Source organism: Thamnophis elegans, chromosome 13 (assembly GCF_009769535.1).
Source record: "Thamnophis elegans isolate rThaEle1 chromosome 13, rThaEle1.pri, whole genome shotgun sequence".
NCBI classification, from domain to species: domain Eukaryota; kingdom Metazoa; phylum Chordata; class Lepidosauria; order Squamata; family Colubridae; genus Thamnophis; species Thamnophis elegans.
In genome coordinates this window covers 18225909-18252394 of record NC_045553.1, presented here as the reverse complement: position 1 = coordinate 18252394, position 26486 = coordinate 18225909, and the positions used below count along the sequence as shown (strand labels likewise).

The 26486-nt window shown below is 46.3% G+C and overlaps 1 protein-coding gene across 3 annotated transcripts; it reads right to left on the bottom strand.

The window, feature by feature from the left end:
• Window positions 1–117: 117 nt before the first annotated feature.
• Window positions 118–26486, bottom strand: KLHL22 (kelch like family member 22). Of its 3 annotated transcripts, none has more exons than XM_032229731.1 (7): window positions 26401–26486; window positions 25606–25966; window positions 23945–24110; window positions 13303–14021; window positions 9086–9278; window positions 2867–3100; window positions 118–1494 (listed from the first exon to the last, which is right to left on the bottom strand). In XM_032229731.1, the coding sequence occupies exons 2-7, from the start codon at window positions 25830–25832 to the stop codon at window positions 1117–1119; spliced, it is 1917 nt and encodes a 638-aa protein (XP_032085622.1). In that variant the 5' UTR covers window positions 25833–25966; window positions 26401–26486; the 3' UTR covers window positions 118–1116. The 3 variants fall into 3 exon arrangements, with proteins under 3 accessions (XP_032085622.1, XP_032085623.1, XP_032085621.1); XM_032229732.1 differs by lacking the exon at window positions 26401–26486 and adding an exon at window positions 26130–26381; XM_032229730.1 differs by lacking the exon at window positions 26401–26486 and having other exon boundaries at window positions 25606–26381.

The window sequence follows — 26486 nt, the reverse complement described above, 5'->3', positions numbered from 1 at the left end:
CGCCGTCCTGACCCCGGGGATGCCGCCCGCCTTCCTTTCGCCCAGGTGGCTTTATGGCCCGGCGCCAGAGGAGAATTTGAACATGGACAGGTTCACAAAAGAGGCCTCGGGGCTGCATTTGGAATCGCCAACCAGCAACTGCCTTTATTAGTAGGAAGAACAGCAACCGAGGTTAAGTTTCCCCAGGAAGGGAGGAAGGAAAGAAAGGAGGGAGGAAGGAAGGAAGGAAGGAAGGAAGGAGAGGAAGGTGGCACGAGAGCTGAGCTGTTACTTTCTGGAACCCTCCAAGCAGATTCTGATGAAGAAATGACTGAAAACAAGGAATAATTCTTTACAAAGCCAGTTTTCACTGAGAGGCAATGTCCAAGAAACCTTCTGCTGAGATTCTCCTGCTGAGACGTTAATTTCCCTTCCAAGATGCCAGAAACGACTTTTTAGGATCCTTTGTCTTATCCTGGTAGCTTCCTCTTCTTGCTAGTCCAGAGGAAATGCTACTTTGGTGCACTAGAAACCTAATGCAGCATTTTTTTTAAACAATAAAATAAATATGGAAAAAAAATACAAGCTGTTTTTCTTTCCATCTGTATGAAATGCAGTGATTATCATGAGTGGTTCCGAGAGAAGAAAAACGTGGAGTCACGGGCGCCAAAGCCAAAATATTATGCCAAACAATCTTTAATGCAGATACTGTGATGAATTCAGCAGAACATAAGCTTTTAGTTAACCTAGTTAATTTGATGCAATCTGTTTTACTGTTAAATTTCTGAGGTTTGTTCTAGTCAGCAAATAATTTGAAGACTGACTGATATATACTGTATTTTTTCTGGTGGTTTTCCACTGGCCAAGCAATGAGCTATACATCTATGGAACTATTCTCAGTCATCCAGGTCATGGTTGCCTTTTGCAAAAGGCAACTGGATGCTGTTTTTTCCTTAAGGAAAAAGATGTTTAGCTTCTCATCAAAGAACCTTCATCAGTTTAATGAACTGTACCTTAAAAGGCTTCTTGCGATGGCTTTAGCTCTGCTCTATTACTATTAAATGGCATCAGGCTTCTTCCAGGTTAGTAGAGTTCCGATGGCAGCCCAAATAAGAAAAGCCGATCCCAAAATAATATCTAATTGTCATTCATACTCTCAAATTCCTCCCAATCTAGTATTCTCAGGACCTCAGCAGACACACCTGAGTAATCCTGGATTCTCTTGCGCTGTCTGTCAGACACATCCATTTCGCCGTCTGTGAGAATCGCCCTTGGCAAAGTAAGGATGCAGGCCGCCATCCCAGAAATGTCATCTTCCAACTGGGGACCCTCTTCCCAACAGTCTCTCTCAGCATCGTAGATGTGGACATAGTCCATGCAGATCCCACGGTTATGAGATCTCCCTCCCAAGACGTAAATCCTGTGGCCCAGGACAGCAATGCCAGGCTCACCATGCCCGGCATGAAGAGGACGGACAGTTGTCCACTGAGAACTGCTTGGGGTATAACAAGCAACCTGATAGAAAACAACATTAAAAGAGAGGTCATTTTAGGAAGAGCATTTGGGAACAGCTCTCTGAGCTTGAGAATAAGCACTCTTGGGTTCGGGGTTACTGGAAACATCCTACAAAGTTGCCAAACCAGTTCTGAAAGCCAGCAATTTGCTTTACTCTGGACTACAGAAAAGTCTAAACACGACTTTCATTGGCCACCATTCTGGTCTTTGGACTGGCGCTGGACGCTTTGGCACCAGATAACCAATTTCCATACACTGGGATTGGGAAAGCTACATAATGCTTGGCCTCTTCATTGACTATAGGCTTGTCCCAAATATTTGACCCAACATAGCAGATGATCATATTTCCCCTGGAGCAGTTGGGGAGCCGAGAGTGTCTTGTGCCTGACTGCCTAACTCCCAATTACCACCTTCCTTCCCCCCTCCCTTTCTCCTTTCATAGATTTTCTTCCTTGCAGAGAGGAGAGGCTGTTTCTCAAACCTGACTGCTTGACTGGCTGGGGAGTTCTGAAAACTGAATTCCACCTATCTTCAAGGGACCAAAGTTGAGAAATACTGGCTTAAACTATCTTAAGAGGCTCTAAGCACTTACCTAAAAAGTGCTCATCACATGTTAACAAATTCATCTTGGCAGCTTTCAGTCAACTTGGTCTCAGCTGCTTTTGATATTGTTAACCATCAATCAGAATAGAGCTGGAAAGGACTGGAGGTCTTCTAGTCCAGCCCAAGCAGGAGACCCTATACCATTTCAGACAAGTGGCTGTCCAGTCTCTTATTAAAGATCTTCAGTGATGAAGCACCCACAACCTCTAAAGGCCAGCTGTCCCACTGGTTAATTGTTCTCACTATCACTATTAAGTTTCTCCTTAATTGCTTCTTCACCTCCAACTGCCTAATAGGGCTGGGATTTGGGGTCATGGGCCTACAATGTCTCCATTCCTATTTCAATTGCAAATTTGGCAAGGAAGGAAAATTCATGGAGCCCACTCCCCCCCCCCCTCCAATTTAGTTGTAAGTGCTGTTTTGTCCTGGGATTTTGCTCAAGTCTGGATGGGAAAAAACAGGTTTGAAGCTGAACCTAGCAAGCAGGAGTTTTCTACTACCTCCATTTTTGTGTCTTTTATACCTGAAGCCAGAACATGTGTTCTTCAGACACGGCATCTTTACTTAGGAAGGTTCCCTGTAGAAGTGAGGCCTTTCTTAAAAGGGCATTTGGGGAATGACTGGATGCGATGGGGATTGGATGATTATTTGGTTAATAGTTTCAAGTAATGTATGCAAGTCTTTTGTATTGTGTCATTGTTACACAAGTCTTCTAAATATCAGCAGCGTGCAATAAAAACACCATTAACCAAGCCAAAGGCTGCCTCACCTCGTGAACATCTCTTCTGTAGCCAGAGTCATTGTTACTGCCTCCAATCACATAGAGCCTTCCCAACAGCGCAGCCATCCCGTGCCAGGCTCTCCTGATGGGACTCTCACTTAAGATGTCCCAGCGATTGGTGGCCGGATCGTAGCACTGCAGCTCTTTTAGGTACTCTTCTCTTCGCCTCCCGCAAGTGATGTAGATCTTGCCTTCCAGTTCTGCTCCTGCATGGGCATAGACCTGTATCAATGGGACAGAAAGCAAGAAGTAGCAGAGAGAGAGACTGCACTCTTGGTTTTCTCTCCCCTACCATGCCCCTTGCAAAGTTCCTTAATTTTCACGATTTTCAGCAAAAATGCCCTTATGGACCTTTAGCTACTCTTGGAAAACACAGGAGGGCAGCCATGTTAGCCTTGGTAGCAAAAAAAACCCAGAAGTCTGGTAACCCCTTTTCTGATTAATGTGCTTTATTAAAAGGCATACGCTCAGAAAGTCCCAATCAATACAATGGGTTTTTAGCACATCACAATGGTCAATTGATAACATCTGCAACCTACATCTGCATAGCCTACCCCCTTCTGCACCCCAATTTACATCCTACAGTAGTCTAGCCATTCTATGCATTGAAGTTCACTACTCACTACTGCCAGGGTTCTCTGCAGCTGAAGTCTGACCATCACCTCAACAATCTTCAAAGAGAGCAACACCACAGTCTCAGGTCCCACATCCTGGGGCATGTTTACAATCCAGGAGAGGCCAAGATCTAACAAGCATGTGATCAAATTGGTAGTTCATAAACTATTTCTACAAGAGTCACTGGCTAATCCCAGATTGTGCCACAAGGCTGAGCCCCAGGAACCTCAGTCAGACTTGCCCAGTTAGAGTCCAACTCCAAGAAACTTGGAATATTCCTCAAAGTGAAGGGATCATGTGCCCCAAGGCCCCCGTTCCAGGTGGTACTTAAAGCCTCAGCCAAGCCACCCACCAAGCTTCCTCTGGAAATCCATGGGGTTCCTTATTCATGTGGAGGGGTTGATCAAGTAGCCTTAACTCCCTGCAGGGGGGAGAGAGATATTAGTGAGTTCAAAACAATCAGAGATCTATCTCTCTCGTGGCACGACTGGTGTTCATATCTCACATTACCTGATCATGTTGCAACTGCCTCAGACATACACCAGATCTACTGTGTGGCTTTTGACAGGTGGTGAGCTACTGATCACTTGTGATAGATCTGTGGTTGCCATGGAGCCATGGAAACTGAGCTATCCTGAAATCAACAAGGCTGGGGGACCAAATCACGAATGAGGGCAACTTTATTACGAATATTTGCTTTGTGAGTGCTTTGATTTTGATGTTGTAGGTCAGGGGTGTCAAAATGGTGACCTGCAGGCTGGATGCGTCACACGCAGGCCACGCCCATCCCATCCCTGCAAAGGGGAAAAACGTTGTGATACGTCATGTGATGGCAACATGACACCACAAGTTTGACACCCGTGTTGTAAATTGCTGGGAATATTTCTGAGGGTAGCAGTGCACACACACACACAAACCCATGAATGAATGAAGATGAATGAATGAATGGTGCTAAGTAATCAGTAATTGGGAAAGGGTTAGGGTTGGGGATGGGGCTAGTGTCTCCATCCTTGATTTCCATAACCTCTCACCAGCTGTCAATACTATTAAGCATAGTATCTTTTGGGGTGGCAGGGGAGTCCTGCATTGGTTTGTCTCCAAGGCTGGTCCCAGTCGGTGTTGCTAGGAAATGAGAGGTCCAACCTACTGCTGTTTGCAAGCTTGGTACTCGCTGCTCCTTTTTAACATCTGCATGAAGCCTCAGGGCATAATTGTTCTCCACCATGGGACGAGGTACCATCAGTAACCTGATGAGACTCAATTTTGACATTATTATCTTGGATGACCCAAATGACTGTTGTCCTCTCACAGTGCCTGGAGGCCGTGAAGGTCTAGATGGACCATTCTCTGTGATAGCACAGATTCGGTAGCCTTTCTTGCTTAACAACCACTCATTCAACAATTGTCCGAACTTAGCCCACTGCTGAACAAGAGGTGCTAATGAAGAGTCCTCACACTTCTGTGCCCCCTGATCCCCATTTGCAACCTTCTTTGCTGGAGCCCAGCAGGCGAAGTCAACAGGGAAGCTGGCTGGAGGTGACTTATGATGACTAGGTGCCATTCTCACTTATCAGCCCAGGCTGATTTGCTTATCATTTGCTTACTGGAAGAGCCAGACTTTCCTTCACAATGACATCACACTTTACAATTGTTATCACTAAGTGAGGGAAACTCTGGTCCCAATTGCTGTTGTTAAGTGAGGACTGCCTAGAACCCTGCCCCATGCCATACTGTGCCACCTTCAGGTACCAGGCAAAAGCCTACCTTTTCCTAATTAGCAGATGGTTTAACTCTGTTCTTGGTCCATGGTTCATATCCTTTCAGTGCGTTTCACTGCACTATGACTCTATTCCAGCGATGGTGAAACTTTTTGGGCTCCTGTGCCAAAAGCGGGGGGAGCACAAGGGGGTTGTACTTGGGCGTGCCATAACCATAATGCCATGTGCACGACTCCCCTTGTGCATGCCCATGTGCGCGCGACCTCCCTTTTGGCCCACAATAGACGTGTTTTTCACCCTCCCCAGGCTCCAGAGGCTTTCAAGGAGCCTGGGGTTGGCAAAAACAGCCTCCCCCGCCCTCCTGAGGCTCTTTGCTGTCTCCCGGACTGCACTGAGGGTGACTGAACAGCCTGTTCTTGGAAATGGAGGCTGTGGCCAATAGGCTTGGCGCTGGGCTCTTGCTCCACTTGCCCGGGAGATGGAGCACAGGGAGGAATATAATGGCCGTTTTGGAGGGAATGGATCCAGCACCTTCCACTTACATCTACAGCAGCCACGCCTGTCACTCCCCGCCGCCTTTGGAGGCAACAGAGGAAACCGCTCCTCTTGGTGGGGTGACTGAGCTGGCCTGTGCTGGGCCCCAAGCCTTGCGATCACCCCGCCCAGCGCACAGACTTTGTCTCTATTGCGGCCTGCGAAGGCCCGCGCTTTGGCCAACCAATGCCCCAGGAGACCCATTTCCTGGCTCCATGTTCCCGACCTGGGTTATGGGGCAACCCCTGGGCATTATCCTCTGCCCCCTACAATGCTGTTGCCGCTGCTGCCTCTGCCGGGCATGTTGCCTACATCCATGCCGCCGCTGCCTCAGATCCCAGTAGTCATTCCGCCTATTCCATCAGATGCACCAGAAGCATCTGCAATCAATGACTGCCCTGCCCACCTCCCCCATGGTGGCTTCTCCTTCTTCTGGCTGCTCCAGCATCCCAGCCAGAAGCGACACTGTGACAGCCACCAAGGGTGGGGTGGCGGCGGAGGTAAGGATGGGCAAGGGCTTCCCTCCCTCCCCACCCGAGCGGGCTACTTCCATGGCTCCAGTCTGTAGCTCTGATGAGGATCTGCGGTTCGGAGCGCTGCTGCTTCCAGCCGGGATATATTCTGCCAGGCCCTCGGCGGCATCTTTATCCAGGTAGCTTGCCTCCCTGCCAGCTGCTCCTCCAGCATCCCGGCTGGAAGCAGCAGCGCAACAGTCACCGTTACCTGGCGCAAAGGACTGCTGTTGGCGAGAATGGGCCACCACCTCCCCTTCGTCCCTTCCCCAATAGCGGCTGTTGCGTTTCCGCTTCCAGCTGGGATGCTGGTGGAGGAGCTGCTGGCGGGGAGGCGAGCTACCCGCATAAAGACATCGCTGAGGGCCTGGCAGAATACAGTGGGGCAAAAAAGTATTTAGTCAGCCACCAATTGTGCAAGTTCTCCCACTTAAAAAGATGAGAGAGGCCTGTAACTGACATCATAGGTAGATCTCAACTATGAGAGACAAAATGAGAAAACAAATCCAGACAATCACATTGTCTGATGTGGAAAGAATTTATTTGCAAATTATGGTGGAAAATAAGTATTTGGTCATCTACAAACAAGCAAGATTTCTGGCTCTCACAGACCTGTAACTTTTTCTTTAAGAGGCTCCTCTGTCCTCCACTCATTACCTGTATTAATGGCACCTGTTTGAACTTGTTAGCAGTATAAAAGACACCTGTCCACAACCTCAAACAGTCACACTCCAAACTCCACTATGGTGAAGACCAAAGAGCTGTCAAAAGACACCAGAAGTAAAATTGTAGATCTGCACCAGGCTGGGAAGACTGAATCTGCAATAGGCAAGCAGCTTGGTGTGAAGAAATCAACTGTGGGAGCAATAATTAGAAAATGGAAGACATACAAGACCACTGATAATCTCCCTTGATCTGGGGCTCCACGCAAGATCTCATCCCGTGGGGTCAAAATGATCACAAGAACGGTGAGCAAAAATCCCAGAACCACACGGTGGGACCTAATGAATGACCTGCAGAGAGCTGGGACCAACGTAACAAAGGCTACCATCAGTAACACACTACGCCGCCAGGGACTCAGATCCGGCAGTGCCAGACGTGTCTCCCTGCTTAAGTCAGTACATGTCCAGGCCCGTCTGAGGTTTGCTAGAGATCATTTGGATGATCCAGAAGAGGATTGGGAGAATGTCATATGGTCAGATGAAACCAAAGTAGAACTGTTTGGTAGAAACACAACTAGTCATGTTTGGAGGAGAGAGAATGCTGAGTTGCATCCAAAGAACACCATACCTAATGTGAAGCACGGGGGTGGCAACATCATGCTTTGGGGCTGTTTCTCTGCAAAGGGACCAGGACGACTGATCCATGTAGAGGAAAGAATGAATGGGGCCATGTATCGTGAGATTTTGAGTGTAAACCTCCTTCCATCAGCAAGGTCATTGAAGATGGAATGTGGCTGGGTCTTTCAGCATGACAATGATCCCAAACACACCACCCGGGCAACGAAGGAGTGGCTTCGTAAGAAGTATTTCAAGGTCCTGGAGTGGCCTAGCCAGTCTCCAGATCTCAACCCCATAGAAAACCTTTGGAGGGAGTTGAAAGTCCGTGTTGCCCAGCGACAACCCCAAAACATCACTGCTCTAGAGGAGATCTGCATGGAGGAATGGGCCAACATACCAGCAACAGTGTGGGCCAACCTTGTGAAGACTTACAGTAAACGTTTGACCTCTGTCATTGCCAACAAAGGATATATAACAAAGTATTGAAATGAACTTTTGAAATTTACCAAATACTTATTTTCCACCATAATTTGCAAAAAAAATTCTTTCCAAATCAGACAATGTGATTGTCTGGATGTGTTTTCTCATTTTGTCTCTCATAGTTGAGGTCTACCTATGATGTCAATTACAGGCCTCTCTCATCTTTTTAAGTGGGGGAACTTGCACAATTGGTGGCTGACTAAATACTTTTTTGCCCCTTGTATATCCTGGCTGGAAGTGGCAGTGCTTCAGACCGCGGATCCTCATCAGAGCCGCGGGCTGGAGCGTGCAAGTAGCCCGCTCGGGTGGGGGCGGGAAGAGCTCGGGCCCGCCAGTCCTCGCCACTGCCACCCCTTCGCCCCTGGTACCGGGACGCCGCCAAGAGCCTGGCAGAATATATCCTGGCTGGAAGCAGCAGCACAACAGTCACCGTTACTAGGGGCGAAGGGATGGTGATGACAAGCGGTCCCAGGTTTCCATCCCAATGTGCCTTAAGACCAGCTGGCTGCTGTGCCCGAACCCAGAAGAGCAACTGGTGATGGCTCCGTGTGCCAGGAGAAATGGCTCTGTGTGCCACTTCTGGCATGCATGCCATAGGTTTGCCATCACGGCTCTATTCTAAGCCCTCTGAGAGCTGGCAAAGGGCAAAGACTCAAAACCCTCCACAAAAAGCAGAGAAGCAGTTTTGCATTTGGCCAGGCAAATTATCCTGGGCCTGAGTGTCAGTACTTAACCTCCGAGAGACAAACACCCCCAGATTGCTTTTGCATCCAGCATTGGTTCTCCACTAATAGGGTAAGACCTGAAGTTCCATGGTGGGCAGGGCTGGGGAGTCCAAAGCTTCCCCCGCTCCCGACACCCATAGTGAAGGCCTTGTTCAGATCAGAGACACAGCCACTTTTAGTGGGGCCATTCCATCCAAGGGCTGCCTTCAGAGAGCTTTTTGGCCACGACTCCCACAAACCGCCTTGGTGTTCCCTGCCAGTTTAACTAGGTGTGGCATTATCTCCGAGGCCCCTTCAGCCCAAAGACCTGCTTGCCACCCTTTGTCTGCCCCTCCCTGCTTACCTCCTTCTGGAGAGGAGCCACATATTCCCAGCTGTTGGTTTTGGGGTCGTATTTTTCCACCTCCCGAAGGTCCTGCCGGTAGTTGCGTCCAGCCACTGCATAGATCGCCCCGCCCACCACACAGACACAGAGATCCGCGTGCTCTTGCTGCAAAGGCTGGATCTGGAGCCACTTGTTGTGTCTTGGGTCATACCTTGCAAAGAAACAAGACGGGCAGCTCTCCAAGAGGTTACAGGAGTGGGGTCTTGATTTATTTATTTATTTATTTATTTGTCTTGTATGCCGCCCACTCCTGGAGGACTCCGGGTGGCTCACAAAAGACAAGGGAAAGGGGGAAAACGAGACAAAGACAACATATTAAAAACAAAACCAACATTCACAATTTCCGTGGAGGTAAATGCTTCTCAGCCCCCTCCAGCCTGCTGGAACAGCCAGGACTTGGTGGCTTTGCGGAAGGCCGGGAGGGTAGTAAGGGTCCGGATCTCAACAGGGAGCTCGTTCCAGAGGGCCGGAGCTGCAACAGAGAAGGCTCTCCCCCGGAGAGTCGCCAGCCGACATTGGCTGGCAGATGGAATCCGGAGGAGACCTAACCTGTGCAATCTAATTGGTCTGAGAGAGGTAATCGGCAGGAGGCGGTCTCTCAGGTACCCAGGTCCGATGCCATGTAGGGCTTTATAGGTAGCGACCAGCACCTTGAAGCGGATTCGGAGACTAATAGGTAGCCAGTGCAGCTCGCGGAGGATAGGTGTAACGTGGGTGTACCTTGGTGCACCCACAATCGCTCGCGCGGCTGCATTCTGGACTAATTGGAGTCTTCGAACACTCTTCAAGGGCAGCCCCATGTAGAGCGCATTACAATAATCCAGTCTTGAGGTCACAAGGGCATGAGTGACTGTCTGAAGGGCCTCCCGATCCAGGTAGGGTCGCAATTGGTGCACCAGGCGGACCTGGGCAAAGGTCCCCCTGGTCACAGCCGACAGATGATGTTCTAAAGTCAGCTGTGGGTCCAGGAGGACTCCCAAATTGTGAACCGTCTCTGAGGGGCGTATAATTTTGCCCCCCAGCCTGAGAGATGGAACAGTTAGCCAATCTTTGGGAGGGAACATCAGAAGCCACTCGGACTTGTCTGGATTGAGTGCCAACTTGTTTGCTCCCATCCAGACTCTAACAGCCTCCAGGCACTGGCACATCACTTCTACTGCTTCACTGAGTTGGCACGGGGCAGACAGATACAGCTGCGTATCGTCTGCATATTGGTGATACTTAATCCCGTGCTGGCGTATGATCTCACCCAGCAGCTTCATGTAGATGTTAAATAGGAGGGACAGGATCGAACCCTGCGGCACCCCATACTTGAGGGGCCCTGGGGTCGATCTCTGCCCTCCGACCAACACCGACTGCGACCTGTCCGAGAGGTAGGAGGAGAACCACCGCAAAATGGTGCCTCCCACCCCCACCTCTTGCAACCGTCGCAGAAGGATACCATGGTCGATGGTATCGAAGGCCGCTGAGAGGTCAAGAAGCACAAGGATAGAGGGGTGACCCCTATCCCTGGCCCGCCAGAGATCATCGATCAGCGCGACCAAAGCAGTTTCCGTGCTGTAACCAGGCCTGAAACCCGACTGAAAAGAGTCTAGATAATCGGCTTCATCCAAGGACCGTCGGAGTTGCGAGGCCACCACTTTCTCAACAACCTTCCCTACAAAGGGAAGGTTGGAGACTGGACAATAGTTGCTCAAAATGGCTGGGTCCAGAGACAGTTTCTTCAGGAGGGGTCTCACCACCGCATCCTTTAGGAGGGGTGGGGAGATTCTCTCCTGGAGAGAGATGTTCAGGACCCAGATTGTTGGGGGCAATATGCTGACTCTCTGTAAACCGCTTAGAGAGGCCTGAAAGGCCTATGAAGCGGTATATAAGTCTACTGCTATTGCTATTGCTATGTTCACAATCATCTGGATCCAGCCACGTGTCACCTCCCTGCTGGTCAAGACCAGCCAGGAGGGACACGGGTCCAGTATACAAGTGGAGGCACTCACCGCTCCCATGGCCTTGTCCACTTCATCAGGAGAAGCCCGTTGAAACTCAATCCATAAAGCATGCTCAAGACCCTCCCCCGGTACCTCGGCTGGTATTGTGCAATTGGAGTCCAGCTCTGTCCGAATCCGAGCGACTTTATCCGTCAAATACTGAACAAATTCCTCAGCTCTACCCTGTAGAGAGTCACCCGCATCTCTCCCTTTCAAGAGGGAGCGGGTTATTCTAAACAAGGCGGCTGGACGCGATTCGGCGGATGCAATAAGGGCGGCAAAATGCTAACATTTCGCTGCCCGTATTGCCACGAGATAGGCTCTAATAAAGGCTTTCATCAGTGCTCGGTCTGACTTAGATTTACTGGCCCTCCAGCGGCGCTCTAGGCGTCTCTTTTGGCGCTTCATCTCTCGGAGTTCCTCGGTGAACCAAGGAGCCCTCCTGGATCCGCCGCCTCGGAGAGGTCGCAAACGCGCAATCCGGTTTAGAGCCCCCGCCGCCGCTGTATTCCAAGCAGCGACTAAGGACTCCACCAGATTGTGGACGATAGTGTCAGGTATGTCTCCAAGCGCCGTCTGAAACCCCATTGGGTCCATCAGGCGCCTGGGGCGGAACCACCTAATCGGTTCCCCCTCCCTACAGTGGGGGATTGGCTTCCGAAAGTCAAGCCTCAGCAGGAAGTGATCGGACCATGACAAGGGCAAGGTTTTAATGCCCTTCAACTCTAGATCACATCTCCACTGCTCCGAAAGAAATACAAGGTCAAGTGTGTGACCCGCTGAATGAGTCGAACCTCGAATTACTTGGGTCAAGTCCATGGCTGTCATGGAAGCCATGAACTCCTGCGCCCCATCAGAGCGTTCACCGAGTGTAGGCAGGTTGAAAATCCCCCAGAACCATAAGCCTGGGGAACTCCACCGCCAACTCGGCTACTGACTCGAGGAGCGAGGGGAGGGCTGTTGCAACGCTGTTGGGAGGTAGGTACGTTAGCAACAGACCCACTTGACCACCAAGGTCCAGCTTCATCAACAGGGACTCACACCCGACAAACTCCGGAGCAGGGATCCTATGAGGAACTAAAGACCCTCGGACGATGACAGCCACTCCCCCACCCCTTCTCTGGGGTCGCGGCTGATGAAGCACCTGAAAACCTTCTGGGCACATTTCAGTGAGGGGGACTCCTCCCTCCAGGCCCAGCCAGGTCTCAGTAATACATGCCAGGTCTGCCCCCTCGTCTAAAATTAGGTCCCGGACAAGGGGAGCTTTGTGAACCACAGACCTGGCATTTAGCAACAACAGCCTGAGACCAGGGCCCTGACAATTCTCGTCACCTGGCCCTGGAGTGGAACTAACAGGGCCGGAAGGAGGGATCTCTGTGATGTAGTGAACCCTCCTTCCTCGGTAATGGCCAGCCCTATACCTGCCCCTCCCCATAGTGACCGTAATGCTCCGGCCCTCCCCCGCTACCGTAGACCCCATAACCCCTCCCACAGCTCCCGCACCATCCAGCAGGCAATCTTTAACACTCATTCTGGGCCGGGAAGTAAGTGTGGGCCCCTACCACTTCTGCAGTGGCACTCAGTGGAGGAGACACCAGGCAATACTCTCAACCCACTCATACACACGCAGCCACTCACCCATGCAGTCCCCACGAAATAAGTTAAACACAGAAAATACAACGGTATGAATTTAAAAAAAGTGGGTGCAAACATCAACCAAGCATACCATTCACACTACATTCCTAAAAGCACATCTCTGATCTCCACCCTCTCACTAAGAGACTTATGGGCGCCACCAGCATTTCTTGGACTTTGGCTATGCAAATCACAACTGTCTCCCACTGAGCAACTGGCAGTGGCACGTTGTCTTTGTGTTCTCTTCTGCTGCCACCCCAGTCTGGTTAGACACCATCACCGGCTCCTTAGAAATCATTTCTGTTCCACAACAGCCGCCCTATATTTTGTTCTCTTCAAACAGCGCAGTACCAAAACAGTTATGTTTGCAATCTTTCCATTACCAAAATCATGTTCCCCACCTGAAAAAATGTATTGAAGAAGCCAGCTAAAGTAACTGAACCATGCCTTAAGGCAGCTCTGGGATAGTTGAGAGGGCCCAGAGCCTATTTTGCACGAGCTGAAGACACCGCAGCACTGGGAATATTTATGCATTTCTGAAAGGGATTATCTTACCTCCAACATCTGGATTCTGCTCGAAAACCTCGGACATTGTTATCTCCACCAATCAGATATACAAAATTGTGGAGAACAGCTATTCCCTGGTTGGACATTCTTGGAGACAAGGCTGTTGTGAAATGCCTCCATTCTCCCAAAAGTGGGTTCAAATACCGGGCTTGGTTGCTGAGGGCAGTAGATGGGGTTGAATGCATGCCCCCAAAGCCTACCACACAGTGGAACTCAGACCTCAATTGTGTATGCATGTTCTGAAGCACCGGCTGTAGGCACTCATTCTTGTGGTAGATTAGAGCATTAGCTACCGTCTCCTTTAACGGACAGGAGCTTAACTTGTTGTGAAGTCTCTGCAGAATTTGGAACTCAATCAAAGGAAAACGGACTGTCTCCAGCAGCTTAGGAGGCTCCATCAGTGAAACCTGATCTGTCTCCAGTTGTTCTGGTGTGTAATGGTAAAGGAGGGCCCCTTCGTAGACCTCATTCTCAGAGTTCACCTCCAAGAGATTACTGTTGAGGAGGGCATAGACCTTCTCCAGGGGAAGTTGGCGGAATGTCTCTGTCTTTGAGAGGGTAACAAAGTTTTTCAGAAAATAGGAATCCAGCTTCTCTGTCAGGTAACACAAATCATAGAGATCAGCCAGTCTATACATGTCCACAATATTCTCATCATCCACCCAAAGCATGAGGAAATCACAGCAGAACTTAATGATCTCAGAGATCTACAAAGGAGAAAAGCATGAAAGTGATATGAGAAGGAGCAATTCTGGGTCTTCAAAGTAATATACCTAATCATTATAATTGCACATATCTCATAAATTCATAGATTGGATCAAAATAAACTTAATCTGTAAGTCTCACTTAAAATCATCTGTTTGATGGGTTGAGATCAGACTAATGACAAACCTTTATGAGCTATGGAACATTCATGCAAGAAAAAGACAATCCTTTTTCCCAAGAAGCGGCCATTTCAAGCATGAGGGCCATGCAACAGGGATCAGCAAGAACAGGAGGAGAGCTTCTTGGATCCAATCCAAGAGCAGGTTCCCATGGGGCCAATTCTCTGATATCTATATTAACCCTAAACACATTGCAAAATTATTACCAAAAGCTCAGATAATAAACACACCAAATATCCAACACTAAATTTATATGAGAAAACAAATGCAAACATAATGCAGATTCTGAATACTGCTGGGAAGTCAACTAGTCTGAAATATGGTGGAAGGAAGAAGGCGGGGCTTAGCAGTGAGAAGACGGACTTTCAGGATCTCCCTGAATCTCCTATTCCGAAGCATCTGGACGGTCCCTTTTTGGACCCAAGCTGTCCCGGAGAGACAGTGAAAGGTAGGAGGAGACCCAGTGGTCCCAGAGACGTTTGCAAAGTCTCTGGGAACCTGGAAAAACCTCCTTTGCCAGTGACTTCCGGATTAGCCACAAGGCTAATTGAAACTGCAGGCAGCCCTAAAGAAAGTATTTTCAGCTGGTAAGGATATTTTATTATTTAGAGAGAACGGACCACCTAAAAATTTAAACTAATTTAAATTAAAGAACAGAAGAATCTAGCAGCGATTTTGATCCTTTTAATGGCTTTGGATGGTGGTTTTAAATGTTATTCACACGGATAATGGATAGATTACTCCAACATCTCCTCTGATCTTCCGCAAATGGGCTGTAAACCAATTCATTATAATTTTGCTGTTTACATCTTGACACTTTTATTGCTTGGCAGTATTGGCTTAAGATCTGATAAGATTGTACAGCTTTCAGTCTGCTTTTACTTGTAAATACTTCAGAGCTGTTAAGAAAAAATACTAACTGCATATAAACATGGCGTCTATTCAAGTTATTCAAGTGATTTCTTCAGCACTACAGAAATTGTCTGACACACAAGATAGAATTCAGAGAAAATTGGATTATTTGGTGTTTTTGGCAACAAAGTACGAGGAAAAAACTGAGAATGTTTTTCAAATACAAAACAAGGATGTCGGAGATAAAGATTCTGAATTTGTTGATATTCGGGGCAACTGGTTTACTAATGAGGGAGGAAAGAATGGAATGTTTGAAGAGGAGGCAGACACACAGAAAATTTATTTCAAAAGACAGGGCGCAGGAGGAGTGAGAAACACTAAAGAATTCATACTTTATGAAATACCATCTGCAAAACATTTGATACCACTACTAAGAATTAAAGACAAGCTGATAAAGGAAATAAAGAGAGGGCTGCAACATTATATGAGAGGCTCTACAAACAAAAAGGTGCAAAGATTTCTTCATATGGACTTGCTCATAAAGATGTTTGGAGAACTGGACCCACGAATGGCAGCAGATATAAGACTGTTCTGTTATTGGAGAGATACAGGCTGATAGATGGAAGAGTATAATTCAAAATTAGCTAAACCTAGTTAAATTCATTTGCAATAGGTATAGTTGAATAATAATTGATAATGAGAGTAATGTATGTAATGTTGAGTTGTTATGATAAGTAATAATTGAATATGAGAAGGGAAGGTTAGAAATATCTTTGGACTATATATAAAGATTATTAATTACAATAATAATTATTATAAAAAAATAAAACTATATACAGTTAAATCTTAATTAATAGGGGGGAAATGCTATGATATAGGATATAACTAAATAAAGAAAGGAAAATGATAATAAATTATATACATGGAGGATTAGAAATTAGAAATCTTTGGTATTAAATATTATGGATGTTTAGCTAAAACAGGATATGAGGACTTAATGTTAATGGAGGATTTTATAAATAAGTAAATGAAATGCCAGCATGTGGTTAGGGATTGAATTTTTGGTATAGTTAAGGATGTTTAAATAATTGTAGTCAACTAAAAGAGGAGGTATGATGATGTTAATATAGTAAATATTTGAGTTAAGACATTTGAATTAATATGAATTAATGGAAGAGATGCACAAAAACTTTTTGTAACCAGCTGATATACTTTTTTTATAACATATGTATGTTGTGGTTTTTTTGTGTTTTTTTAATCAAATATATAAGTATATACATAATAGAGAGATACAAAGTGTGTCTGTGGGGGGAAATATAGTTAGGATAGATTAGCAAAAGTAAGGGAATAAGAAATGATACTAAATTATATTTGGGTTGGCGGAAGTACCATCCCAAGGAAATATAAACTGAGATTTAAAATAGACACACCAATAATAGTAGAAAAAGAAAGGGAGAAAGGAGGAGAGAATGAAAGGAAGATGGGGGAAAGAAGAAAGAGGTAAGGAGAGGAGGATAGAAAGGAGAGAAAGAGGAGGAGAGAGGGTAGAAAGGGGAAGAGGAAGAGTAGGCGTAGGAGAAAGGCACGGGAAGAAGGAAAGGGAAGGAGAGGAGGAAGGAGGAAAGTAGAGAAGGGAGGGAGGGAGAAAGGAAAGGGAAAGGAAGATGGAAGGGAGAGAAAAGGAAGGAGAGAGGGTAGGAAGGGAAAGATGAAGAGTAGGAGCAAAGGAGAGGTAAGGGAAGAAGGAAGGGGAAGGAAAGGAGGAAGGAAGAAAGTAGAGAAGGGAGAGAGGGTGAAAAGAAGAGGTAAGGAGAGGAGGATGGAAAGGAGAGAGAGAGGGGGAGAGAGGGTAGGAAGGGGATGAGGAAGAGTAGGAGTAGGAGAAAAGTACAGGAAGAAGGAAGGGAAGGGAGAGCAGGAAGGAAGAAAGTAGAGAAGGGAGGAAAGAAAGGGAAAATAAGGTGGTGTTATAACAGGAGGAAGGAATGGTAAATAAAGTAACCCAAACTGTATATTATAACCTATTAAATGTATAAGAATGATAAATGCTAAAACACTTGTAACCAAACAACATGCTATATGTGATGATGGTTTTTTTTCTTTCTGTTTTGTTTTTTGTTTTTGTTTTCTTTTCATTGTTGTGGGTATGTGTTGTCTATGTAATAATGATAATAATAATAATAATAATAATAATAATAAAAAGAAAGAAACAGAGTCACTAATCCTGGCTGCGCAAGAACAAGCTATCCGCACAAATGCCATTAAGGCCAAAATCGAAAAATCCTCTGATGATGCCAAATGCAGACTTTGCAAAGAAGCTGATGAAACTGTTGATCACATACTCAGCTGCTGTAAAAAAACCGCGCAGACTGATTATAAATTGCGGCACAATTCAGTAGCACAAATGATCCATTGGAATTTGTGCAAAAATTATAATATTAAAACAGCAACAAACTGGTGGGAACATCAGCCTGAAAAAGTCACCGAAAATCAGATGGTCAAGATCTTGTGGGATTTCCGTATACAAACCGACAAAATACTGGCGCATAATACACCAGACATCACACTGGTTGAGAAAAATAAGGTCACAATCATAGACATCGCAATACCAGGTGATAGCAGGGTCGCCGAGAAGGAACATGAAAAAATCGCAAGATACCAGGACTTAAAAATCGAAATTCAACGACTATGGCACAAACCAGCAGTGGTAATTCCAGTGGTAATTGGCACACTGGGTGCTATTCCAAAAGCACTGGAATTACATTTAAAACAGTTAAAAATTGACAAAATCACCATCAGTCAAATGCAAAAAGCCGCACTGCTTGGATCTGCACGCATATTACGAAAATACGTTACGACGTCCTAGGCCCCTGGGTGGGGCCCGACTAGTAACCAATGCCAAATCCGGCGAAACAACTGGCCGCTGTGATACAATTGTACAATAATAATAATAAACTAGTCTGAAATATGGTGAAGAATAACCTTGTTGGATGTCATGTCTTGCTTTTGAAACAATTTTGTGTTATCAGTTGCCAGGCAATTCTTGAGTTGGTAACAAGGATTAAGATCACCCAGTGTAAGGAAAACGTTAATACAATGTAATAAAGAAAAAGAAACAAGCATGTACAGCAGGCTCACCTCACTTCCTGACTCTGCTCTTGGGAAAAGGGCAAGCTTCCTCAATGGCCATTTGGCAAGTGGCTTCCTCAGGCTGAGAGGGATAAGAGCAACCCCAAGTCCCCCAGCTGGCTTTGTACCTGAGGTAGGGTTAGAAGCCTGGTTTCTAGCCTGACAATTGCTGGCTCTCTGGTTCCTATAAAGTGGTGTCATTTGATTGACAGGATCAGAAGCATGCCCATTCTGTCAGAACATACTGGATGCCATGAAGGGCTGAACACCAGCAGCTTGGCTTGCACGTGGCATCCAGTGCAGCTTATGCACTAGCAGTGCTGTGTGTGCACACCTAAGTACACCCATAACCATTTGTACCGCCACATTCTGGGCCGGCTGTAGCTTCTGAATCTCTTTATAGGCAGATTCATGCACAGTGGGTTGCAACAGCCCAATTGTGGAGCTTTTTATCCCCAAAACAGGCACAACTGGTGCACATGCCCCACTCCCAGCACCCCAAGTTGGTCCAGGTGTGAAAAATCTCCAGAAGGGATTCATTATTGCTTTCATGACATTGATAGGTAGGGTATGGTTAATGCCACACGCGGGCACTGGCTAGGGGATCCAGATAATCTGGTACCTCTAGGACCCTGTGTGACTTTCTAGTACCGTTGGTCCAGTGATGCCTTTTTTGATGGACCACTGCTTCTTCCCTCACCGAAGAATAAAACCATCACTGCTTGGGTTCTACCATTCATTATCTCTTGACCAACCATGGGGGAGATGGCTCTAATTAACTGACAGACACACAATTCTGAGGACCCCATTCACCTCCTTGAGACTTCAAGCTTTGCTCAGATTGTATCTCAGTCACCCCAAGAGAACCTGCATAATTGGGGCCACGCTTAGACTGGACCCAAGGGATTATTCATCAAGGACTTTGACTAATCCTCCCAGCAGTTCTGCAGATGTTCCTCTCACCCTTTTCTTCCTAGTTCAGATCAGGTCACCTTAACTAGAGCTGTTGGCTAGCCCTCAGCAGATGGAATAAGAGTGAAAAAATAATTACCTTGTTACCTTTATTACTACAATGCCGTCCTTAATGTAGACTCTTATAGATTCCCTCATCTCTCTCTAGTGGTGTTCTGGATGTCTCTTTTGTTTCGTTTCCAAAAGCTGTTTTTTTTTTTTTTTTTAATTAAATGTTTTATTCATTTTCATTTTCAATTTTGTACATTCACTTATATACTGTATATTTGCAATAATAATAATATAATAGTAAGAAAAGAAAAACCCCAACCTAAACACAACTCATAAACCCAACCTATCGCTTTCATACACCCCTTCTTCTCCCCCTCCAACTTTCCTTTCTCCCTCCAACGATCACCCCTCCTACTTCCCTTTCCCCTCCTATCTTCCTTTCTCGCCTTCCTCACCCTCCTTCCCCTCTCATCCTCCTTACATTCCCCTCTTCCTCCCTCCTTACTTCTCCCTCTTCCTTTCCTCTACTTCTCACTATGGTGCATTTCTCTATTCCTTAATCTATTCAGTTACGCTAAAAAGAAAAAAGAAAGGAAAAAAGCAAAAAGAAAAAAAAAGAGAAAAATAAAAAGAAAATATAAGGATCAACAGTATACAAGTGTATTCTTCTTATTCTATATATTGAAACTATATCTCCACCCGCCCACCCACCCCCAATGAACCCCCCTCCCTAACCCCCTCCGACTTCCCAGGTCCCACACCCGGCACCGTTCAGTACCATTCACCTTCAAAATATCTTATTAACAATAATAATGAAAATAAAATAAAAAGAACACTCCGAAAAAGAAAAAAGAAAAAAAAATGAAAAAGTAAATTAAAAAAAAAATTAAAAATCTTTTGCATTATGCTCAGCCTCCCATCATTCTTAAAATTTAAACAGTGTGAATCATTCCATTTATATTTTGTCCTCGTCCCTTACTTCTTTGATATTTACCCCCATCTTCCTGTAGACTCTCCAGATAGCCTTTCTTAACCTTATATTCAAATATTAGTTTATACAAAAATCAATTTATCTTCAAATACAGAGCAGTCTAATCATACTTTCGCTACTCATCTTCCTACCCTTCGTTTCACGTCTCCATTCCTCCCAAGCCCAAATTGCATAAGATTAGGATCTCGCTCTTCACTTTAAAATCCTGAGCTTTTTATGTTATACTTCAAGCATGTAAATCCGTAAAATGTGTGCCCAAAATCCATACCAGTTCATTCAATCCCAAGATCCTTTCATCAATATCCCGCTCCACCTTCCTTTCTGCCCCGCTCCTCCCAACTCCATTCATCCCAAACCGCAATTCAAATAAATCTTAGTCCCCGCTTTCCTCACAGAAAACACTTCATGCGCAGTTTGGATTGAGATTCAAATAAGTCTTGTAAAAGTCCCGTATAATATCTGTCTAGAATAAGCAATGCTTCTTTCCATTCCTCATCAGTACACAGCTTTACCATTTCATACCAAACAGAAATCCTAAAGTTTTAATCAGTCCAAAAGCTTAGAAAGTATTTTAAAGACATCGCTGGATCTATATTCTTTACTCTTCTGCCCTTTCGGAAAGAGAAGGCTACCCTCTCCCTTATAACCACGTGTCCCGCTGCTTTGAAAATATGACTGAATCCTCAGTTTCCGCTCTTCTGCCTCTCCAGTAGGGGGAGAACAACTCCCTCCTTCTTGTAACCAAGTGACTTGCTGCTTGTCTTTCCTTCACCTTGTCCTTCCGCGTTTCCGAGTGAGTCAAGAAGCCCCGCCTTCAGAGTTTTATAATAAAAGTCCCGAGCTTCCGAAACAGAATTAATACGAAATCTTTGATTTTCAAATGTAACTGTGATTCCAACTGGAGCTTCCCATTTATACTGTATTTGACGATTTCTAAGTTCTTGGGTTAAAAAAGTATAGCCTCTCCTTGCTTGCAGCATCTGGAGCGGGATTTCTTTAAAGACAAACAAATCATGGCCATCGATTCGGAGCCTGTTATTGTAAAACTTTTGAGTGATCGCATTTCTGGATTCTCTTGTGAAAAAGTATATAATTATGTCTCTTGGAAGCTGTCGTTGCTCTGCTACACGCGAATTCTGGCGATAAATTTTTCGAATATTCCAATCAAAATTGAGTCCCGGACCTCCCACCGCTTGGCTGAAAGCTTCTACAAACGTCTGTTTCAAGTTCTCTCCTTTCTTTTCGGGCAGTCCTCTGACTCTTATTGCAGACGCCTTTCTGTTATAATTTATCATTGTAAGTTGTGTTTGAGTATTTCTAATCTCTTGTTGTAATGCTTGGATATTAGAAGTCAAATTAAAATTAGCCCCCTCCAAAGTTTCCAGTTTAGTCTCCATTTCTTCGATATAATCTGTCAAAGTAGACGTAACTTCAAACATATCCGCCTTTATTTGGGCAATTTTAGTCTGTATTTTATCGCATAAATCCAGCACAAATTCTTTAATTTCTTGTTTAAAGTCATTAATTATTTGAAAGAAAAGCTCCTGTGTCAAGGAATCTCCAGTAGGTGGTGTAGGAGACAAAGGCAGCGATTTACTAACAAGTTCTTTAAGCACATGCGGGGGGGATTTTTTTGCCTGCTTAGACCTGGGAGGCATTATAGATAAAAGCTGAGAATAAACAGATAAACAGTGTCTTCAGCTGGTCAGTTCTCAATAAATTATTTGTAGATTTTGCTTGTTAATGAGTAGCAGTCTCCGGGGAGATAAAGCTGGTTAATTACGTCATCAATCACCAACACAGTAAAAACGCCATTTTGTATCCCAATTGCACAGAGAAGTTTCAAAGGAAAAACAAGGCTGGTGTTTAGATAGTTATAAAAAAAAAAAAAACATCACAGGAGTGAGACCCGCTCGTGTTAGCTTAAGTTGCTTTAAACAATTTATCATTGTCCTGAGTGGGGGGGTCGCCTGTCTAGGGCTGCAAAAAGGCAGCTGCGAGGAACTGGCTGGAGATAAGAGCTCAGTTACGCTGGATCTCTTCTCCGTTCGCAGCCCAAAAAAAAAGGGGGCTGTGAACTACGAATAAATCCTAGCACCTGAGCTTCTGCCTGCCCCTTTCTGCCAGAAAGGGGTGATATCTATTGATCTTAATTAGATATACAGACCAGAACTCTGAGAGGGGCTCCGTTGAGCTCCTTCGGCGACAGGCTCCTCCCACAGGAAGCTCTCCAAAAGCTGTTTTGAAAACCAGCGAACCCTATGAGGTCCCTAAACAGGGAGAGGCCCAGAGGTGTCACCTTCTCATTCTAGGTAGTGACTAAGACCTCAGGTTGAATTCTGCAGTAGAGCCTCAGGGAACTTCCTCTGAAACCCAGCGGAGTCTTTCAGGACCTGGAGAAGGCCGGCTGAGTAGGATCACCTCCCTAACGTGCAAAGCCACACCAAAGTGATCCAGAACAGTCAGAAAATGGTCTGATCATGACAAGAGGTCAATATTAACTTTATTTCTTTTATTTCTATCGCTGCTCAGTTCAAAAAGGGAAGGAGATGAATCACATCCAAGGTGGCCATGAATGCCTGAGCTGCCAAGGGATACAAAGTCTCTCAGCATCGCAAGACTGGGAACCTCTGCCACCAGCGGAGGAAGGGAAGCCGCTGTGCCGCAAAGAGGCTGCTGCAGTAGCCACAATCTCATCGGGTCCCTGGAGCCCAAGCTCACAAGTGGGATCTCAGAACCAGTAAATGGTGGGGCCTTGGACTGCCATAAGACAATAATAATTCACTGCTGCCAGGAGTTGCTGCTGATGCCACACCTGAAACCCAGGTAGAAGCATCTTCTAAGAGGGGAGTGTCCATCCCAGTTCATTCAGGCATGTGAAATTGACTCTCTCATCTATGATAAGGTCCTGGATGAGGGAGGCCTTGTTGCAAAATGACCTGGTATTTAGAGCCGAGGATCGGTTGACCTGCTCCAGGGCTGAACCCAGGGAGCTAGAAAAGGCCCTACATGCATCTTCCCACCATTATCGCCTTCAGCCTGAAATCATGCGACTCCCTGCCCCATCCCTCCATGAGCCACTTTTCCTCGGGTCTAGGAGCCCTTCCAACTTCATGGCATTCTTCTGCCAATCCTTACAGAGCCTCTGCGCTGCTTCTCTCCAAGCTGGACGATTACAAAGCCTTTGACTACGGACACAGTTTGGGCTTTTTCAGCAGTGGGCCGCTCTAGAGAAGGGCCGGCATCTCCAGACGTAGCACAACATTTTTACCAGCTGCCAACCCGGGTTCATGCTCAACTGAAGGCACGCTTACATGCCAAAAGCATGGCGTTCTCTGCCCACAGGCTGAGATCCACTGTGGATGCCCTGCTTGTTCACCCTCCTGAAGAGCAGGAAAGGGTGACCTTTGGGAGGCTGGGATACTTTTTCTTTTACCATGTGGGAAAGCAGCAAGATCCAAAATGGGAGGGGCTGGAAGGGCTGTAAAATGGGCTACAAATAGAGATAGGGTACCCTCAGAATATATAAACAGATTTCACTACCATCCAGGGGATTCGGGGGTCTTTATTATTACTTTAGCATGTAAAGGAATTTCAAAGTTCCAAAAATTTTAAAGCAATTTTTATCACACCACTAGCACTTATGTCAGACAGATCCCTAGCGGTCTCAATTACCTAGGGCTCATAATGCCATTCTTGAGAAGTGTGCCATGTTTCAGGCCAAGAAAACTATCTGATCTCTCTTAATAAATGAAGAAGCTGCCTTTCTTCCCCAACACATCTCACATCTTTTAGAGCTGCCAAAGCTCACCTGTAGCTGACAGGATGCAGCTAGAATTTCTTGCACATTGTTTAGGCCAAGTTCCAGGTCCGAAGTATATATGAAGTTCAGGATTTTACACATGGCATTATACGATATGCCCTGAATATGAATTTCTTCCTGTTCCATTTCTCTGAGTCCCCCAGCAAACATTCCCCTACAAAAGGAAAGATCTTTCAGTTACTTCTCCCAATCAAAAGTATAAAGACAACATGCCATCATGCAGTTTTTAAATTCATCCTTGCGCTGCTACAGAGGTGGCAAGGCGAGCTGTGCTGACAGGAGGACCCAATTCTTATGGTCCACTCAGGCATGCATGGGATGATATGTCGGGCTGGGTTCCGCCTCCTCTGCACACAACTAGCTTGCCACGTCTGGGACTTCTCTCTGAGCCATCACCTTTGCTAAGTGATAGCAGAAAGCCCGAGCGAGATCAGGATGATAGAAACACAGCACAAAAGAATGGGAATCCGTGGCCTTAGTAGAAAGATAAAGAGAACCTGAACCTGAGCTCAATTCAAAGCCAGGTTGCATTAACAGATGCCCAATGCTCTAGTTACAGGAAACAAAAGCTTGGCTCTATTCTGTGCAGGTGAGGTTCTCCAGAATCTGGAATCTCATCCCTCGCATAAGAGAAGATCTGCCAGGATTGTGGTGGGGAGAGAAGACCTGGAAACTAAATCATGGGAAGAAGGGAGCATATTTAGTCTACAGATTAAAAGGTAAAGATAAAGGTTTCCCCTATCCAGTTATATCCAGATCTGGGAGGTGATGTTCGTCTCCATTTCTTGCCTGAGGGAGCCACCATTATCTGAAAGTATTTCCATGATCATGTGACCAGCATGACCACACAGTGAGGTGCATGGAATGCTGTTACCATCCCATCAAAATGGTACCTATGGTATTTATCTACCTGCATTTGTGTGCTTTTGAACTGCTAGATGGGCAAGAACTGGGGCAGGTAACAGGAGCTCACTCCATAGTGCAGCACTTGGGTCTTGAACCCAGGATGCCAGCTTTCCAATTGACAACCTCAGCATCTTTAATCACTAAGCTCCCACGCTCCCCAAGCTACAGATTAAAGAGAGGCACAATTACAGCCCACACAACTGGAGAAGGAAGGGAGCAAATGCTCTGTTTCCTCCAGGGAATATGCTACAACTAACTTCAGGAAAGCGCACAGCAATTTTAGATGCCCATTGTGAGAGCTGTTTATGTAAGAGAAAACACTGATTTAGTTACTTGAAGTTTTTTCTAGGTAAAGCTTCTAATGATGAGCTGAGCAGCCATGTCAGCATCCTGCACTGAAAAGAGAATGGGCTTCTTCATGCTCCCTTTGACTGATTCCATTGCAGAATTTTGTAAAGGAAGACACAAAAACAACCTTGCCAAAGCAATGGACCAAGCAACATCCACCTTTTGCAAATACTCCTTAAACAGGCAGAAAGAGCATTACAGGTAAGAAGCAGGAAGACAAATGCTAAATTTGGTTTGATTACATTTGATTAAATCTAATGATTAAATTAGATGCAACTTTGCTTAATCACCAAGCATATAAAAGTCAGAGTTTGCCAGTTTCAAACAGCCGTGTTTTACTTTTCCATTGCTCATTTCCAGCAATTTCAGATTTTAATTTTATTACAGGCACAGACCTGAAGTAATCACAGGATGCAGCTAGGAGGATGCGATGAGCCTCAATGGTCTTCCCCTCCACATGCAGAACAACATCGAAGAGGATCCCGCGGTCCCGGAGAGCCCCCAGGCCACTCAGCAGGGTCTGGGAGTGTCCAGCGCTATGGTAGGTCTTCCTGGAGCACTTCTTGGTGAAAGGCTCCAGGGGGTTCTTGAGAGGCTCCATCTCCTCCTGCTGACCCGCCATCCTGGGCAGAACCTCCTTGGGAATCAGAGGACACAGCACCTGGGCTTCCCTGAGGAGCAACTGGTTTCACTTAGGCTGATTTCCTCATTCAAAACCTTTGTTGCCCATTACCATGAACACAAATTGCAGATTATCTACAAAAAAAAAAAAAGATTATGGAATCTTTTATGGGAATGACATTAGGCTGCTTCCATCTTCTGTCAATGGACCCTGCTGCCTGCTGCCTGCCGCCTGCCCCCCCCCCCCCCATTTTGGCCTGTTCAAAGAAGAAGCATCTGTAACAGCCTGTCATGTCACCGTCGGAGTCTGAATCTGCGAGGGAAGATGAGCTGGTACAAGAACTGACAGCGATTGAGAGGGCAGACCCGCGCTCGGCCGGCCCATCGCTCGGCGTCTCCTGGAAGGGCCGCGGGACTTTGGCGGCTCCTCCAGCCTCCTGGGGGAGTCCGCCCCCAGCGACAAGCGCCGCGTCTCTCCGGCCCCACTGGCGCGCCTGCCCCGGCCAAAGGCTCTTTGCACAGGCCGGCCTCGCTCACAGCCGCCAACCCACCGCCCCCGCCGCGCCTACCTGGCCGGAGACGGGGCTCCGCGGGCCCGCCCAGCGCCGCACACGCTCCGCCCGCCACCCGCGGAGTCGGCTCTGCCGGAAGCAAG

What these genes read in the sequence shown, in the direction of transcription:
- KLHL22 (XM_032229731.1), bottom strand. Translation starts at nt 25,832, where the DNA reads ATGGCGGGTCAGCAGGAGGAGATGGAGCCTCTCAAGAACCCCCTGGAG. An exon ending in GCAGAATCCAGATGTTGGAG is followed by an intron (nt 9,279 to 13,302) that starts GTAAGATAATCC and finishes TTTCTTTGCAAG; the next exon opens with GTATGACCCAAGACACAACA. An exon ending in ACAGAAGAGATGTTCACGAG is followed by an intron (nt 1,495 to 2,866) that starts GTGAGGCAGCCT and finishes GTTTTCTATCAG; the next exon opens with GTTGCTTGTTATACCCCAAG.